The 20,000-nt window shown below is 37.3% G+C and overlaps 2 protein-coding genes across 4 annotated transcripts in view; both read left to right on the top strand.

The window, feature by feature from the left end:
- LOC137625936 (multiple epidermal growth factor-like domains protein 6) overlaps positions 1 to 2,061 on the top strand; it is a 487,305-nt gene extending 485,244 nt beyond the window's left edge. For both annotated transcript variants that reach the window (XM_068356972.1, XM_068356971.1), the window contains one exon: positions 1 to 2,061. This exon is cut by the window's left edge and continues 1,720 nt beyond it. The gene's annotated coding sequence lies outside the window, so the exon portion shown is untranslated.
- A 15,412-nt stretch (positions 2,062 to 17,473) lies between these two features.
- Positions 17,474 to 20,000, top strand: part of LOC137625935 (uncharacterized) — an 8,720-nt gene continuing 6,193 nt past the window's right edge. For both annotated transcript variants that reach the window (XM_068356970.1, XM_068356969.1), the window contains exons 1-2: positions 17,474 to 17,791; positions 19,576 to 19,856. In XM_068356970.1, the coding sequence (XP_068213071.1) occupies positions 17,698 to 17,791; positions 19,576 to 19,856 (375 nt within the window). In that variant the 5' untranslated portion in view covers positions 17,474 to 17,697. The remainder of the gene's footprint in view (positions 17,792 to 19,575; positions 19,857 to 20,000) is intronic.

The following is a 20,000-nucleotide window of genomic DNA, read 5'->3' as shown; positions in this document are numbered from 1 at the left end:
AAATTCATGTATCCAAATCTGTAAGGATAAACCTGATTTTAATGTTTTCCTTTTTTTTTTTTTTTTTTTTTTTTGGTTTTGCTATAATTTACACAATGGTGATTTCCATAAATTGATATATAAGAATAGCAACTTTGAACAGTTTTCATGTCAACTTGTATGATGTTACGCTCTTAAGATTAACTACGATATATGGCATTCAGTATTAAAATTATCATAATAGTAACAAATCCGACTTAGATTTGTATTAGACTTGGAAATCAAAATAAATCATTTCATAAAACGCTAGAATCGTTCTAAGGCTTAACTTTAAATATTGAAATCCTACACAATAGACTGGAATTGTTTTGAAGCTAAACTTTGAATATTGAAATCCTACACAAAAGACTGGAATTGTTTCAAAGCTAAACTTTGAATATTGAAATCCTACACAAAAGACTGGAATTGTTTCAAAGCTAAACTTTGAATATTGAAATCCTACACAAAAGACTGGAATTGTTTCAAAGCTAAACTTTGAATATTGAAATCCTACACAAAAGACTGGAGTTGTTTCAAAGCTAAACTTTAAATATTGAAATCCTACACAAAAGACTGGAATTGTTTCAAAGCTAAACTTTAAATATTGAAATCCTACACAAAAGACTGGAATTGTTTCAAAGCTAAACTTTAAATATTGAAATCCTACACAAAAGACTGGAATTGTTTCAAAGCTAAACTTTGAATATTGAAATCCTACACAAAACACTCTGGAATTGTTTTAAGGCTGAAAATTTAATATTGGTATCTTACACATTATCTTGTGTTGTTTTATGGCTAAACATTAGATATTGAAATCCTACACAAAAGACTGGAATTGTTTCAAAGCTAAACTTTAAATATTGAAATCCTACACAAAAGACTGGAATTGTTTCAAAGCTAAACTTTGAATATTGAAATCCTACACAAAACACTCTGGAATTGTTTCAAGACTGAAAATTGAATATTGGTATCTTACACATTATCTTGTGTTGTTTTATGGCTAAACATTAGATATTGAAATCCTACACAAAACACTGTGGAATTGTTTTAAGGCTGAAAATTAAATATGGGTATCTTACACACTATAATGTGTTGTTTTATGGCTAAACATTGGATATGGAAATCCTACACAAAACACTGTGGAATTGTTTTAAGACTGAGCTTCAAATATTGGATTCCAACACATAATACTGTGGAATTGTTTTATGGCTAAACTTTATATATTGAAATATTACACAGAATACTAATGAATCGTTTTAAAGCTAACGTTTACAACGTCCCAGAATGCTAAAATCAATGGGCACACCACAACTTGCACTAATTGCACTGCCTCTACAACGTCCTGAGCACTTCCAGAATGCAAAGTCTCTGGGTACACCCTTTGAATATTGAAATCCTACACAAATCCCCATGGAATTGATTTGAATCTTAACTTTGAGTATGTCTAATACTAGAAGCTGAAGAAATACTTTGAAATTGCTCCTATATAGACAGTATATATACAAGAATCACTGCCATGTGTTCATAGCTTTAATGTGTTCGTTTTCCCCTACCTAAATCTTAGTGGTTATTTTTCTTGAGGTATCGATAACTCGGTTTGATCATATTAAAATTTTCTTTAGATTTAATTCTTTCTATTTTAGATTTCGTCTTAAATTTCCTTCATAAAGCTTCTATATAACTGAATAACATCATAAATAACATCAATACTGCCCAAATTCTTTTTATTGAGTTTGCTCGATTTGGTCTTTACTTCTGATAATCTTTTTTTTCTTTTATCAATAAGTAGTTATGCAAAAGTCAAATCATACTATTAAGTTGTACGAGAATTCAGATTGATTATTTTACAATGGATAATATTTCTTTGTTCAAGAAAATGTTACTCCGATGCTTCTTCTGCGGTGAATCTGTAATGTAAACTGAGTATAAACTATTAGATTGCACACTGTTCTTTATAGTTACAAAAGTGTCTTCTGTAGTAACAAGTTCTATTTATCAGTTATATCAGCCTTTGTGTCCTTCAGTGAGTAATAAAAGATATTAACAGACTAAGGATAACTTCTCATTTACCTTTTGCAATATCTTATTTACATTTAAAGACTTATAAAAAAAGGTTCTGTAATTGGGTCTAAGCCAATAGCAGTGCCTGAAGGATTATCTGTGTAGGTAATCTCAAGTAAAGTCAGTTGCAGCATGATGCAAGGAAGCCAATTAAAATTGGTTTGCTCGAGGATTATTTGGATAACACCAGGTGTGAAAGTAGAAAATTTGGAGATTGTAAGAGTAGACCTGGAATGAATGGAAAAAGTTGAGAATAAAAGTTTTTTTTTTTTTTTTTTTTTTTTTTTTTTTTTTTGTGTGTGTGTGGGGGGGGGGGTATCTAGACCTATATAGTTCAGGGATTGAAAAGATTGAGAATAAAATAGAATATTTTTTTTTCGGGGTTAGAACTATATGGTTCAGGAATGTAAAAGATTGAGATTGAAAGAGACTGTTTGTTTGGGGGGTAGACCTATATGGTTCAAGAAATGAAAAGATTGAGAATAAAAGAGAACTTATTTTTTTGGGGGGGGAGAGGGGGGTGGCAAGACCTATATGGTTCAGGAATGGAAAAGATCGAGATTAAGGGAGTGTTTTTTTTTTTTGGGGGGGGGGGGGTTAGACCTGTATGGTTCAGGAATGGAAAAGATCGAGATTAAGGGAGTGGTTTTTTTTTTTTGGGGGGGGGGGTAAACCTAGAAGGTTCACGTATGGAAAAGATTGAGATTTAAAGAGAGTGTTTTTTTGGGAGGATGGGGCTAGACATATATGGTCCAGGAATAGTAAAGATTGATATTAAAAGAGAATGTATTTTTGAGGGTAGACTTACATGGTTCAAGAATGGAAAAGATTGAGAATAAAAGACAATTTTTTAGGGGGCAGACCTATATGATTCAGGAATGGAAAAGATTGAGATTAAAAGAAAATATTTTTTTGAGGATAGACCTATATGGTTCAGGAATGGAAAAGATTGAGATTAAAAGAAAATATTTTTTGAGGATAGACCTATATGGTTCAGGAATGGAAAAGATTGAGATTAAAAGATAATATTTTTTGGGGATAGACCTATATGGTTCAGGAATGGAAACGATTGAGATTAAAAGAAAATGTTTTTGGGTGGTCGAACTATATGGTTCAGGAATGGAAAAGATTGAGATTAAAAGAAGATATTTTTTTGGGGTAGACCTATATGGTTCAGGAATGGAAAAGATTCAGATTAAAAGCAAATATTTTTTGGGGGTAGACCTATATGGTTCAAGAATGGAAAAGATTGAGATTAAAAGAAAATACTTTTTTGGGGTAGACCTATATGGTTCAGGAATGGAAAAGATTGAGATTAAAAGAAGATATTTTTTGGGGTAGACCTATATGGTTCAAGAATGGAAAAGATTGAGATTAAAAGAAAATACTTTTTGGGGGGTAGACCTATATGGTTCAGGAATGGAAACAATTGAGATTAAAAGAAAATGTTTTTGGGTGGTCGAACTATATGGTTCAGGAATGGAAAAGATTGATATTAAAAGAAGATATTTTTTTGCGGTAGACCTATATGGTTCAGGAATGGAAACGATTGAGATTAAAAGAAAATGTTTTTGGGTGGTCGAACTATATGGTTCAGGAATGGGGAAAATTCAGATTAAAAGCAAATATTTTTTGGGGTAGACCTCTATGGTTCAGGAATGGAAAAGATTGAGATTAAAAGAAGATATTTTTTGGGGGGTAGACCTATATGGTTCAGGAATGGAAAAGATTTAGTTTAAAGGAAAATACTTTTTTGGGGTAGACCTATATGGTTCAGGAATGGAAACGATTGAGATTAAAAGAAAATGTTTTTGGGTGGTCGAACTATAATGGTTCAGGAATGGAAAAGATTGAGATTAAAAGCAAATAATTTTCGGGGGTAGACCTATATGGTTCAGAAATGGAAAAGATTGAGATTAAAAGAAAATATTTTTGGGGGGTAGACCGATAAGGTTCAGGAATGAAAAAGATTGAGGATAAAAGAAAATGGTTTTGGTAGGCTAGATTTTTATGGTTCAGGAATGGAAAAGATTGAGATTAAAATAATGTTTTTTTGTGGGTAGACCTATATGGTTCAGGAATGGAAAAGATTGAGAATAAGAGTTTTTTTTGGGGGGTGGGGGGTGGGGGAGGGAGACTACAGTACACCTGTATGGTTCAGGAGTGGAAAAGATTGAGAATAAAAGAAATTTTTTTTTCCGGGGGGGGGGAGCTGAAGCTAGATCTATATGGTTCAGGAATGGAAAAGATTGAGATGAGAGAAGAAGAATGCAAAAGATTGAGATTAAAAGAGAATGTTTTTGGTGGGCTAGACCTACTGTATATGGTTCAGGAATGGAAAAGACTGAGAGTAAAAGTAAATGTTTTGGGGGATAGACCTATATGGTTCAGGAATGGTAAAGATTGAGAATAAAAGAGAATGATTTTGGGTGAGTCGGAATTAGTGTTTAGGTCGATTTGGAGAACAAGAAAATAGGGTTGAGTTAGGAGATCAGTATGCAAAAGTGGAAGACAAAGACACAAAAAGTTTTTGATACAGGTATCGTGTTCATTTTTTTTTCTTTTTTTTTTTCCTCAAATAAACAGGCTTGATTTTGGGAAGTGCGTGGTTTACAAAGGTGAACATAGGAAAGTATACTTGGGAAAGAGAAAAATTAATATCGAGGAGAAGAGTTTCTTTAATTAAGTGTTAAGAAAGCAAAAAAATTAATATGACGATGTATCAAATGGTGAGACAATATTGGCTCCAGGTATATTTGATCATTATTAAGTAGAAGGAAAAGTTTGAGAATATAAGTCGGGTTGGTAATATAAAAATGTCTGTATTGAAATTCAATTGAGTGAGGTGGGAAAGAACATAAGTGCTTAAGCATACTAGAAAAAATTTATGAACTTCGTCTAGGCTTGAAGAAACTGATTAAGGATTACAACGGGAGGTTTTTTTTTTTTTTTAGTAAATTGATGTGACCATGGGCCACAGTAGGGACTTTTTTTTTTTTTCCCATAGGAGTTTAGGGGAAGGGAATAAACGTGGTCGTATAATGAGATGAAAGGATACTTGAAAGAAATAAAATAATTTAGGGAGCTGTTACATGAGAGAAAGAAAAAAAAACCGGTGCAGGCGTACAAAATGATTGCAGAGTAGTCAAAGGAAAAGGGAGATGTAAGAATAGCGAGAAAAGATAAGAGAAACTTCAGGGAGCTTAAAATTATTTTTCACGTGGGAGTAAATGCAGAGAGAAATGTCTATAAACAAATGGATCCCAGAATAGAAGGTACCAGTGAAGAGGCTGTTGGATAGATGAATTGTTGGTGGATGGAAGATCGAAGCAAGGGGATATAAATGTGAGACTTGAAGGACTTTAAGATTTGAGAGAAAAGACTATGAAGAGTTTGAAGGAAGAAAAGGATCCAAGAGGTTATGGGATTACAAGTGAAATTCTGCATGTTGGTAGTGATAGTGGGATTGATTACTCACCCGGGTTTTTAAGGTATTTTGGGAATTGCATAAACGCCCCAGAAATAGTTGGGATAAATAGTTCTGTTATTTAGATGTAAAAGTGATGAAGACGATTTAATTACTTTTTAATGAAGTAAAAATGTTTTAGATAAAAATAGTTGAGATTTAGATTTGTCAAGAAAGAGGGTTTAGAAAGAGTAATGTGAGATGTTTAAAAGTAAAGGTAAAAGTTTTAATTCACGCGAATGGGCTACGAAAAAAACGTATGATAGAAATATTTGGTATAGATGATAGGTTGTTTAGAGTATTTAAATATTAAAATGTTAATGAATTATGTTTTAGATTAGGTAATCAGGAGAGAGATGGCTTGGTAGGGATGATGATTGCAGGTAGGGTATGCTTTGTTCTAAGAAAATTCACCATCTTTGTAATGGAGTGGCGTGAAAGAACAGATAAAAGATAGATAATGTGGGTGCGACGATGAGGGAGGAAAACATGAGTTTTGAGTGTGGTGGGAAATGATTGATGTTTGCAGATGATACTGTGCTAATTATGTTCAGTAAAGGGAAACTGCAGAGCTTCTAGATCAGAGTTTGCTCATTATGTTCAGTAAAGTGCAACTGTACAACTTGTAAATCAGAGTTTGCTGATTATGCAAAATAAAATGAAACTGTAGAGCTTGTAGGTCAGAGTTTGCTGATTATGCCCAGTAAAGGGAGACTGCAGAGCTTGTAGATCAGAGTTTACTGATTATGCTCGGTAAAGTGAGACTGCAGAGCTTGTAGATCAGAGTTTACTGATTACGCTCACTAAAGTGAAACTGCAGAGCTTGTAGATGAGAGTTTGCTGATTATGTTCAGTATAGTGTAACTGCATAGATTGTAGATCAGAGTTTACTGATTATGCTCAATAAAGTGAAACTGCAGAGCTTGTAGATGAGAGTTTACTGATTATGCTCAGTAAAGTGTAACTGCAGAGCTTGTAGATCAGAGTTTACTGATAATGCTCAGTAAAGTGAGACTGCAGAACTTGTAGATCAGAGTTTACTGATTATGCTCAATAAAGTGTAACTGCAGAGCTTGTAGATCAGAGTTTACTGATAATGCTCAGTAAAGTGAGACTGCAGAACTTGTAGATCAGAGTTTACTGATTATGCTCAATAAAGTGAAACTGCAGAGCTTTTAGATCAGAGTTTACTGATTATGCTCAGTAAAGTGTAACTGCAGAGCTTGTAGATCAGAGTTTACTGATTATGCTCAGTAAAGTGAGACTGCAGAACTTGTAGACCAGAGTTTGCTGATTATGCTCAGTAAAGTGAAACTGCAGAGCTTGTAGATCAGAGTTTACTAATTATGCTCAGTAAAGTGAGACTGCAGAACTTGTAGATCAAAGTTTGCTGATTATGCTCAGTAAAGTGAAACTGCATAGATTGTAGATCAGAGTTTACTAATTATGCTCAGTAAAGTGAGACTGCAGAACTTGTAGATCAAAGTTTGCTGATTATGCTCAGTAAAGTGAAACTGCATAGATTGTAGATCAGAGTTTACTGATTATGCTCAGTAAAGTGAGACTGCAGAACTTGTAGACAAGAGTTTGCTGATTATGCTCAGTAAAGTGAAACTGCAGAGCTTGTAGATCAGAGTTTACTAATTATGCTCAGTAAAGTGAGACTGCAGAACTTGTAGATCAAAGTTTGCTGATTATGCTCAGTAAAGTGAAACTGCAGAGCTTGTGGATCAGAGTTCTGAAAGTTTACGCAAGAGAAGAATGTCGAGACTAAATGTTTGTGTAAATAAGGTAATGTGAGAAAAACTTTAAAAGGAAAGTGAAATGATTGATATAGATAGAGAAAAGAGGGATATTAAGACTCTTGAAATAAAAGTAAAGCATGATGACAATACATGAGAAAAACAAGTCGTAGAATAGGTGAAGAAAACTGTAATCTAATGTTTACAAAATCGAATGTTCATAATAAATTTGATAAGAAACTAAAGTTGTTCATGAAAGCCAACGTGGCCTGGGAATGTTTTAGAACATTGTCCAACCCTTTCCTAAGGCAATATAAACATGAGCGTAATTGAAAGAAAAAGGACTGAAGCCAATGAACTAGCTTTTTGTAATTGGTGTGGTTTAATGAGAGTTGATAGTGAGAAATGTGAAGAAACTAAAGTGGTTTGTTGTTGCTTTAGATTGCCTGGCCCTTTCGGACAGGCACGGACTCTTGCACATTTGCAGCCCGTAGGTGTTGGTTAGTTTTTTAAGGTGTATAGGTGATTTAGGTTATGGGATAATCTGCAACTTTTATTTGTAGGTGGATTGTGATAGGGTGTGGGTTAAGGATGACCAGCAACTTTTATTTGTAGGTGGATTGTGATAGGGTGTCGGTTAAGGATGACCAGCAACTTTTATTTGTAGGTGGATTGTGATAGGGTGTCGGTTAAGGATGACCAGCAACTTTTATTTGTAGGTGGATTGTGATAGGGTGTCGGTTAAGGATGACCAGCAACTTTTATTTGTAGGTGGATTGTGATAGGGTGTCGGTTAAGGATGACCAGCAACTTTTATTTGTAGGTGGATTGTGATAGGGTGTCGGTTAAGGATGACCAGCAACTCTTATTTGTAGGTGGATTGTGATAGGGTGTGGGTTAAGGATGACCAGCAACTCTTATTTGTAGGTGGATTGTGATAGGGTGTCGGTTAAGGATGACCAGCAACTTTTATTTGTAGGTGGATTGTGATAGGGTGTCGGTTAAGGATGACCAGCAACTTTTATTTGTAGGTGGATTGTGATAGGGTGTCGGTTAAGGATGACCAGCAACTCTTTATTTGTAGGTGGATTGTGATAGGGTGTCGGTTAAGGATGACCAGCAACTCTTTATTTGTAGGTGGATTGTGATAGGGTGTCGGTTAAGGATGACTAGCAACTCTTATTTGTAGGTGGATTGTGATAGGGTGTCGGTTAAGGATGACCAGCAACTCTTATTTGTAGGTGGATTGTGATAGGGTGTCGGTTAAGGATGACCAGCAACTCTTATTTGTAGGTGGATTGTGATAGGGTGTCGGTTAAGGATGACCAGCAACTCTTATTTGTAGGTGGATTGTGATAGGGTGTGGGTTAAGGATGACCAGCAACTCTTATTTGTAGGTGGATTGTGATAGGGTGTGGGTTAAGGATGACCAGCAACTCTTATTTGTAGGTGGATTGTGATAGGGTGTCGGTTAAGGATGACCAGCAACTTTTATTTGTAGGTGGATTGTGATAGGGTGTGGGTTAAGGATGACCAGCAACTTTTATTTGTAGGTGGATTGTGATAGGGTGTGGGTTAAGGATGACCAGCAACTTTTATTTGTAGGTGGATTGTGATAGGGTGTGGGTTAAGGATGACCAGCAACTTTTATTTGTAGGTGGATTGTGATAGGGTGTGGGTTAAGGATGACCAGCAACTTTTATTTGTAGGTGGATTGTGATAGGGTGTCGGTTAAGGATGACCAGCAACTTTTATCTGTAGGTGGATTGTGATAGGGTGTGGGTTAAGGATGACCAGCAACTCTTATTTGTAGGTGGATTGTGATAGGGTGTCGGTTAAGGATGACCAGCAACTCTTATTTGTAGATGGATTGTGATAGGGTGTCGGTTAAGGATGACCAGCAACTTTTATTTGTTGGTGGATTGTGATAGGGTGTCGGTTAAGGATGACCAGCAACTTTTATCTGTAGGTGGTTGGGGATGGGATGTGAGTCAAGGATAATCAGCAGTTTGCTTTTTCTTGTTTAAAAGGCACTTCTGCCTATTTTTGGTCTAAAGAAATGAAGAAGGTGACGGAGGGGAAGAGGCATCCTCCCTAAAAGAGTGGTTAAAAGGTTAACAAAGGAGAAAGGATTGAATAGAGTATTTTGGTGTAGTTAGCTGATGTGGAAAGAATGGACGAAAGTAGATTAGTGAAGAGGGAGCTTCATATGCAGGCAGTCCAAGCTTACATAACGGTTGTAAGGGGTTCAAAGTGCTTCTGGTGATCTGTGACGGGCCGAGAGAGGAGTTGTGAACTCAAAGGCAGATTGGAAACGACTGAGTTATATTGTTGTGGAACACTCTCCTTATATACAAAACCTCAAGGCAACAGGACATGACAAGTTCACAAGACAGACAAAATCACAGAGGAAAAACCAGACTTGAATTTTCATGTTCGTTTTAGTGCGAGGGAAGAGCGAAGATACAACCATAATATATACAAAAGGAATTATGTACAATTGTGTGAAACACGGTTGGTACATGGCTCCCCCCCTAAAAATGACATACTGTACATGTTAAATAGGGCGCCCTGATCTAGAGAGGCGAACTGTAGGCGGGTCATCTGGCAGAAGATAAGCAGGTTTTAGACGATCAATGGAGACCCAGTTTTCTTTGCCCCGAATGTTTAGGAGGAATGCTTTCGGACTGCGTCAGATCACAAGGTAAGGTCCCGTGTAAGGGGGCGTTAACGGTGGCTTGCTGGTGTCGTTGCGCAGGAAGACGTGCGTTGCAGAGTGCAAGTCCGTTGATATGTGATGCTTCGCTGGGGGCTTGTAAGTCTGGCGGCACGGAGTAAATTTTCCCACGACGTGACGTATGCGCTGGAGATCGTCGGAGGAGGTTGTAGAAGGAAAAAACTCGGCAGGGACGACCAACGGGTCGCCATACACCATTTCGGCTGCCGAGACGTCGAGGGCGTCTTTAGGAGTGGTCTTTAGTCCAAGGAGGACCCAGGGAAGCTGAGTAAACCAGTTGCAATCCTTGCAGCGGGACATCAAAGCTGCTTTGAGGGTGCGATGAAAACGTTCAACCATTCCATTGGCAGCGGGGTTGTAGGCCGTTGTGTGATGTAGGGTGATGCCCAGGAGATTCGCTAATGACGTCCATAATTGAGAGGTGAAAGTGGTTCCCCTGTCAGAAGTAATATGCTCAGGGATACCGAATCTTGAAATCCATCCAGAGAGTAAGGCAGATGTACATGAGGCGGACGTTGCAGTTTCCATGGGAATGGCTTCAGGCCAACGAGTGGAGCGGTCGATGACGGTAAACAGGTAACGATGTCCTTGTGATGTGGGTAGGGGGCCTACAACGTCGACGTGAATGTGTGCAAAACGACGCTGAGGTTGAGGAAAGGTGCCCACTCCTGAATCCGTGTGTCGATGTACTTTGGAAGTTTGGCAAGAAGTACAGGCACGGACCCAATCCTTAGCATCCTTAGAAATGCCGTGCCAAATGAACTTTGCCTTCAGCAGCTGTGCAGTAGAACGGCACGAGGGATGTGAAAGGCCGTGGATGAAATCAAACACCTGTCGGCGCATGGGAGCAGGAATCCAAGGTCGCGGTCTACCAGTACTGACATCACAGAGGAGGGTGGTGTTGGAGTTTTCGAGGGGAAAATCCTCCCAACGGAGGGACGTGCAGGATGTCCTACAAGCTTGATACTCTGGATCCTGTCGTTGGGCTTCAGCCAGGGCGTTGTAATCCAATCCCAGTTGAACGGCAGCCAACGTGTTTCTTGACAGGGCATCGGCAACGGGATTCATTTTCCCAGGGACGTATTGGAGGGTGCAATTGTATTCAGCCACGGCGGAGAGATGTCGGCGTTGACGGGCGGACCAGGCGTCAGACTGTCGAGTGAAGGCGTGCACCAGAGGCATGTGGTCTGTGCGAATGACGAGGGGCGTACCTTCTAAGAAATGGCGAAAGTGACGGACAGCCAGGTGCACCGCCAGCAATTCTCGATCGAAGGTAGAATAACCCGATTCTGCCTTGGACAGTTTTCTGCTGAAGAAGGCCAATGGGCGGGGCGAGCCTTTGACCACCTGCTCGAGTACTGCACCAATAGCGACGTCGCTGGCATCGGTGGAGAGAAGGAGAGGGGCGTGTGGGATAGGAAAAGTGAGAGCCGCAGCAGTTGATAGCGCCTTCTTTGCATTGCAGAAGGCCGCTTCTTGAAGGGGACCCCACTTCAAGTCCTTTGGCTTGCCCTTGAGGGAGGCGTAGAGGGGAGCAGGAGTGGCGGCAATGGCTGGCAGAAAGCGGTGATAATAGTTGATCATGCCCAAGAATTCCTGCAGAGCTTTGACGGTCGAGGGCGTGGGGAAATTCTGAACGGCTACTACCTTCTCAGGGAGGGGATGGACTCCTTCAGGAGTGATACGGTGCCCTAAGAACGACACTTCGTTGGCGCCAAAGGTACACTTGTCGTACCGGACTACAAGGCCGTTTTGTTGCAGGCGGTCGAGCACGATGCGCAGGTGACGGAGGTGTTCCTCTTTTGAGGAGGAGAACACAAGTATGTCGTCCACATAACATACACAGAAAGGGAGGTCCCCTAAGATGCCATCCATGAGACGTTGAAACGTTGCCCCAGCATTACGAAGGCCAAAACAGGAGTAATTGAAGGTGTATGTGCCAAACGGAGTGGTGATGGCGGTCTTGGGGATGTCTTCTGGGTTCATAGGCACCTGATAATACCCCTTCAGGAGGTCGAGTGTAGAGAAAACCTTTGCTTTGTGCAGGTAGGAGGTTACATCGGTAATGTTTGGGAGGGGGTAGTGATCCGGTTCTGTTTGCATGTTCAGGCGCCTGTAATCCCCGCACGGACGGAGGGAGCCGTCTTTCTTCAGAACGATGTGTAAGGGTGACGACCATGGGCTGGAGGCCTTTTGGCAAAGGCCCATTTTCTCCATTTCGGCGAACGTCTGTTTGGCGGCTGCCAATCGTTCCGGTGCCAGACGTCTGAATTTTGCGAAGACTGGGGGTCCCGTCGTCTTGATATGGTGATAAATACCGTGCTTAGCAGGAACCGTGGGCGTTTGGCGAAGTTCTAGACGGAAAACTTCCGGGTACGACGTGAGGAGGTGGGCGTAGGCATCCGTGGGTGCGCTGATGTGGAGAGCGAGGTTAGAGGGGGCGGGTTGAAGAGGTGTCGACAAGTACGAGTCCGCGTTGACCAATCGTCGGTGGGCGACATCGACCAGAAGGTGGAAATGAGAGAGGAAATCCGCACCGAGGATTGGCATTGTGACGTCAGCAATGAGAAACTTCCAATTGAATTTACCGTTTCCGAACGATAATGTGAGGCTCTCGTAACCGTAGGTGGGTATCGCAGATCCGTTGGCAGCTACCAAGCGGACGTCGGCAGATGTAGACAGACTACGTTGTGCCTTGAAGAGTTTCCTTGGCAAAAGAGAACGACAAGCACCCGTGTCTACCAAAAATCGCACGCCCGTTCCTGCATCCTGTAAAAAGAAAAGATTAGAAACATGGGAGGCCACCGCCACAAGCGATGGCCTACTTACACGTTTTTTGGCCACTGACAATCTTTGGCACATTTCTTCGCAGTTGCCCCGAATCTGAAGTGGTAGTAGCAAAACTGCGGTGGATGGGAGGTAGTAAGTGGCTGTAGAAGTCGTTCGTTGGGGCGCGAGCGATTGGTGGGTGGTGGGCGGCTTTGTCGCCGCTTCGGCACGTCACGGGGTAGGCGTGTATGTCCTACGGCATTCATGTCAGCTTCGGTGTACGTTGAATAGGCATCCTCGTCGTCAGGGGTGGAGGCGTTGATGGAGGTCTTGAAGTGGCTGTCCATAAGGGCGTCGGCTTTGGTCATCAAGTCCTTTATGGGTAAACTATCGACATCGGGTATGGCAGCGCGCACAGGTTCAGGTAAACGGCGTATCCAAAGGGCACGGAGTAGGTTCACCTCACGAGGAGAGCCGTCTGCGGCAGGTTGAAGGCGAGCGATACGTGTCATTTCCCTGAGGGCAAGCGAAGCCCTTTGGTCCCCCAACGGTTGTTGCGAGAGCTGAAAAAGCTTTGCTATACGGGCGGCTGGCGACGGCGAGTACTGTTGCAGAAGGTATGATTTGAGGTCGTCATACGCTATTGGAGTGTCTCCTTGTTCACAAAGCCAGTCGGATATTTCTGGGAAGGTGTCCTCGGGTATCGCCGCGAGAACATAATCCGCTTTGGTGGTTGAGCGAGTCACGCCCCTGATACGAAACTGGACTTCTGCGCGCTGAAACCAAGCAAACGCCTCTCCGCTGGCAAACGATGAAAGTTTGAATGGAGAGGCCGTAGCGCCAACTGCCGTAGAGTCCGTCATAGTACCAACGATGGAGGGGCGAGGGGGTGGGGGTGGAAGGCGGTGGAAGCGAGTCGACTTCCGGGGTCACCAATGTGACGGGCCGAGAGAGGAGTTGTGAAATCAAAGGCAGATTGGAAACGACTGAGTTATATTGTTGTGGAACACTCTCCTTATATACAAAACCTCAAGGCAACAGGACATGACAAGTTCACAAGACAGACAAAATCACAGAGGAAAAACCAGACTTGAATTTTCATGTTCGTTTTAGTGCGAGGGAAGAGCGAAGATACAACCATAATATATACAAAAGGAATTATGTACAATTGTGTGAAACACGGTTGGTACAGATCCTTCAGACTAGATGCTTGAATCAATTTTTTTTGTAGATGTATTTCTGCACACGAAGTCAATCCACAATTCAGTAGGTAAAGCATGAATGTGGCAGTGACTTAAGTTGTTCTTTGGAGCCACTCCTTATTTTGAAAGATGGTAATTAGAGTGTATATATAATGAATGAAAGGATAGTATGGAGTATTTGTTATCTTTACATAGCAGAAGCTCAATGTAATTATAAGTTACTTATTGTTTCCAAGGCTTCAGGAATACATAAAGGGAAAAGAAGAATTAATTAATGACCAAGATTCATTATACCGAATTAAAAGTAATGTATATTGGTATTTACTCGGATGGGGTTATTATTATTATTATTATTATTATTATTATTATTATTATTATTATTATTATTAGCTAAGTTACAACCCTAGTTTTAGAAAAGCAAGATGCTATAAGCCCAAGGGCTCCACCAGGGAAAAATATCCCCGTGAGGAAAGGAAATAAGGAAATGATATAAGAAGTAATAAACGATTAAAATAGATATTTCAAAAACATTAAAACAGATATTTCATATATAGATTATAAAAGGACTTACGTCAGCCTGTTCACCATAAAAACATTTGCTGCAAGTTTGAGCTTTTGAAGTACTAATGATTCAACTACCCGATTAGGAAGATCATTCCACAACTTGGTCACAGCTGGAATGAAACCTCTAGAGTACTGTGTACTATTGAGCCTCATGATAGAGGCGGAATGAAATGCATGGGAGATGATAATTTATGGAAAGAGGAAGGAAATTATATTATTTCAGAAAAAGGGATATATTAAGAAAAAAACGTACCTTAATGAAGTTGTCGGCCTTTTGGTAGTTTTGAATAATGGTACAAAATAGCATACATAGGATAGTCAAAGATTAATTGAGGGAGATTTAGCTGGGTGTTAAAAACAAATGGGAGGTGGATTTGTTCAGGTATGTTTCAGGGAAAAGGAACTTTTGCAAAAGGAAATGGAATGCAGGGAATTCAGTCGACATGATATCAGTACTGTATATCAACATTTACATTGGCTCGTGATCATTATTTTTATTTCATTATCAGTCCTATTATTATTAATGTACAACAAGGGGATTTTTTAACTATATGACTTTTCAACTTACAAAGGAGATATGTTGGTTCTAGATTTTGAAATCGTCACCTCGATCCTATTTTTTTTTTCTTTTCTTATAATCTACTGAAACCTCGAATGCATGAAACAGGAATAATGAAATGAATAATGAAATCTTAGACTGAACGTTGAAAACAGTGGAATGTTGTATGAAAAGAAGGCAATTTTAGAGTCGAATGTAAAGGATACTCGAGTAGCAGGGCATTTAAGAGTTACCAGAAGTTGATGGGATTGCGAATTGTAGATTATGACTGAGTATCTGATCTGGATGCAACAAGTATGTCCAGATGAGAAAGTTTCAAAAGGAATGAGCAATGGTAAATTGTGATCCCATTGCATAAAGCGAAACGAGAACTGATTATAATTCTTAACGTTTATCAAACTGTTTAACATACCTTTGTAGGTATACAAAATCGTTTGGATTTATGTACCGGAACGTTTTGCTTTTAGGAAGGAATAATGTGGAAACTCTGAGTGCTATATTCATGGGTTTGGAGGAAGCTTAACGATAGCGTTAATACAGACGGCGTATGATGTAGCTCATTATAAAACATGATTAATCAATATCTGGTAAAAGTTAGTATTGAAATCATGTGTTACGGCTCGGTGGCTATTTAGATTTTTGGGGTTCACCATAGTAAAACCAGAGGGGGAAAGGATAAGACCTATGGTATCAAACATGACTTCAATCAAATTTTGATTCGGTAGTTTTAGGTGATATTGTAAGCCGGTGACAGTGACAAAAAGCTACAGTAATTTGTGAAAAATAATTGAAAAGATTGTTAACAATAGAGAGTCGAAAGACTGAGTTAGTAATAGGAACTTTACAAGGGTGAATAGAGAAGAAACATATTTACCATTGAACGTTTGTATTGATAGCAGAAGGAAGACACACTTTTGGTAGATTATTAATAGATAGGGAACGCCGAGGGAAAATTTGTCATGAAATAGGGAAGGAAGTAGAGGATTTAATGTATGAAGTATATTTATGGATTTAGGTTGTAGATGTTACAAACAAATGATAAGGAATGAAATTCAACTAGATAAATTATTTGAATAATATTTGTGAAGAAAGGAACATCGACAGAGCAGGAAATGGAAAATACCGCAAATCAGTATTGAAAGAGCTAACCCAATCAGATTAAGATTAGTTGTGGAACTTTCTGCGCAGATGAATGAGTGAATTATGTAGTACGATATGGTTATAAATGTATATAATTCCTACACTTGTAATCAAATAATATGGGAATACTGAGCGATTGCTTGCCAGTTGGTTTATAAAAGGAGGCTCTAAACCTTAGTAAGTCAAGATGATTGTATGTAAGTAAACGCGTGCAAGAAATTGGTGAAGTATGTAGTGTATTAAAAACTTGGGTATATTACTTGTAAGCCTCCTGTTTAGATATATGAGAAAGTAATTTTTTGCCGAAAGTGTGTGTGTGTGTATATATATATATATATATATATATATATATATACAGTGTATATATATATATGTATATATATACACATCTATATATACATATATATATATATACATATATTTATTTATATATACACATCTATATATATCTATATATATACATATATATATTTATATATATGTATATGTACACATCTATATATATATATGTATATATATATATATATATACATATATATATATATATATATATATTTATATACATATATTATATATATATATATATATATATATATATATATATATATATATATATATACATACGCATTTTATATATAAACATATATATGGTTATATATACATATATATATTTATATATATATATGTATATATATATATATATATATACATATATATATATAACTGCCAATTAGCTACGATGGTGAAGATGGGTTGATTTCAATTCTAAGTACAAAACGCCTGAATTCGACAGGTATAAGAACAGAAGAATAGTCATTGACTTTTATCTTTCTTCGTGGCCAAGTGGTAAAGTCACTGTCTATACAAGCTTGCCGGACCAGGGTTCGATTCCCGGCTGGACACAACCTCTTGTCTTTGTGTGATTTCGCCTGGGGCTTTGATCCCGAGGTCGTTAAGAGAATCCGGACATTAATGTATCAAAAATATATATGGCTTATTTGAATATATATATATGTATATATATATATATATATATATATATATATATATATATATATATATATATATATATATATATATAAATATATATATATATACATAGGTATATACATATCATTCCTCTACTAAACCTTCTCACGTATCATATCTAACCTCTCACTTGAAGATCTCTTATCTGATAAAGGCGTTCCTTCAATAAGCCCTTCGCATGACGTGTTCTCCAGTAATGAATCATACCAAAAAACAATCGGTATAGTGCGAGATTTTAGTTCCTCCTCCTGTAGGGATTACGGTGATTTTAGCAGCTTCTGATCCTCCTAAAGATAAGTTAACATCCCTGGCCAGATGTCCTGGGGAATAATTCCTACGAAGGATCCCGGTAGGAAGCTCAATAGTTATTCATTGCAAGTGATCAGAGTGACGTCACCTGTCGAGGAATAATGAGATCGTGGAAATGGTGCTGGTCGAAAAGCATTTGTTTTTTCGTCATTATTTCCACTTTATGTTGTGAAGGTTTCCAAGTGTCTAGAGCAAGTAAGTTGCAATTCTATCGTTTTTGGGTTTCATGAAAGTTCTTAGGTGGAAAACCTGATTAGTTGAATGGAATGAAAATATCTTTATTTTAGAAACACACAAACATTGAAGTTTATATCATCCTTAAGTCAATGTGAATAAACTTTTTAAGGGGAGATGATACATAATGTTTTATTACTAGATTATTCACGTATGACATGAAATTATCTTAATGTGATATTAACAGATGAATATAGATAACATTTTATGCATCTTATACTAAATGGATGCATGTCCGTATTTTAGTTTAACCATTCACCTTTCAAATATTCTTTGGTAAACAGAATCATACATATATATATATATATATATATATTTATATATGTACAGTGTATATATATATATATATATATATACATATACATATATGTATATATATATGTATATATATATATATATATATATGTATGTATGTATGTATGTATATATACAGTATATATACATACATATATATACATACATATATATGTACACATCTATATATATATATATATATATGTATATATATGAAATTGTAGAGTATTAAACAATTATATATTACTTTCAATAATAATTGAATGGATGTTTTGGAAAATTTCGTAAGACATTATTATGGTTTTCGGGAACGGCTAAAAAAAATTGTCGGTATATACTGAAGTTTGCCGCATTTTTTGGGGGTTGTTATGATTATTTATATTCTTTTATATAATATAAAAAATTACAGCATATATATATATATATATATATACATATATATATATATATATATGTATATATGTATATATATGTATATATATACATATATATATATATATATATACACATATATATATATATATGTATATATATATATATATATATAATTACTATTAGTCTATGCACACCATTAGTTGCACATGATTCTCATCACGTACGAAAATAGAATATCACGGTATTCGTAATTATATACTATGACCTTTTTATACTTTTGAAGTGTCCGATCATAAAACCTCCAATGTCAACATTGAATACTAAAAGAGTTTCTTATTCTGTTATAACGGGAAGAAATTATTTCAGAAGTAAATGTGGTGCAGCTGAAATCAACGACTCTTTGAACTTCTATCCTTGTCTTATCAGAATGTCAGATAAAGATTATTTCGGGTTTTTGAGTGATTGCTCAACACAAAACCTACATAGGAATGTAACTTTCTTCCTACGAATTATTGTGCTATTACGTATATTTAATCTTTTATGACGAATGTCGTCTAGTGGTTGTTTCATTTGTTTGTATTTTCTACTAATACATCTTCAATATTCATGCTCACATACTCATCCACACACACACACACAAACACACACACACATATATATATATATACACACACATATATATATATATATATATATATTTATATATATATATATATATATATATTCATATGTATATCATATATACATATATATATATACTGTAGATATAAATAGATATACACACACATATATATATATAAATATATATATATATATATATACATATGTATATATATAAATAAATAAATATGTATAAATATACATATACGCATGGCTGCAAAGTACCACAGACAATTTACACTGTATCTTCAAAATGTCTAATCAAACGAAAGTAATGTAGATGAAATAGCTTATTTGTTCCGATGGCACCTTGCATTTAAACACCCAGCTTACCTGTAACAAATAGGTGGATTTTTCAGTTAAATTTTGTATCGTCAAAATTTGATAGATTTCTAATAAATTACTATTTTTCACAGGTACGGAATGCATGAAACACATTTCCACCGCAGGAATCAACAGCGAAGACATTTTGGCTGAAGGAGACAGCGTCACCTTCAGATATTACGTGAAGAAAGATGACCTACTCAAGCCAGAGGACGATCTCTACACTCTTCATTGGGACGATGATATTATGCCACTGTATGTCGCCGAAGATTTGAGGTTCTGTAAGTTCTTCGAGGTCGATGAGAAAAACCAAACTCTGAGAATTCGAGTCAAGAAAGCTTCCTTAGTTAATCGGAACTTTTATCGAGGTTTGGTGAGTTTAACACTTTTTGATGACCTATCAGGCACCATTGCTAGGTCTTTTGGCCCTAATACATAAATCTAATCCAAATTATATAGGTATTAGATAGTATTGCTACATTATATCTATTTTTTGTAGAATTTTATATCCTTTGCT

The sequence above is a fragment of the Palaemon carinicauda genome, chromosome 33, assembly GCF_036898095.1.
Source record: "Palaemon carinicauda isolate YSFRI2023 chromosome 33, ASM3689809v2, whole genome shotgun sequence".
NCBI lineage: Eukaryota > Metazoa > Arthropoda > Malacostraca > Decapoda > Palaemonidae > Palaemon > Palaemon carinicauda.
Note: the sequence above shows the minus strand (reverse complement) of the source record. Positions and strands in the feature narration are given on the sequence as shown.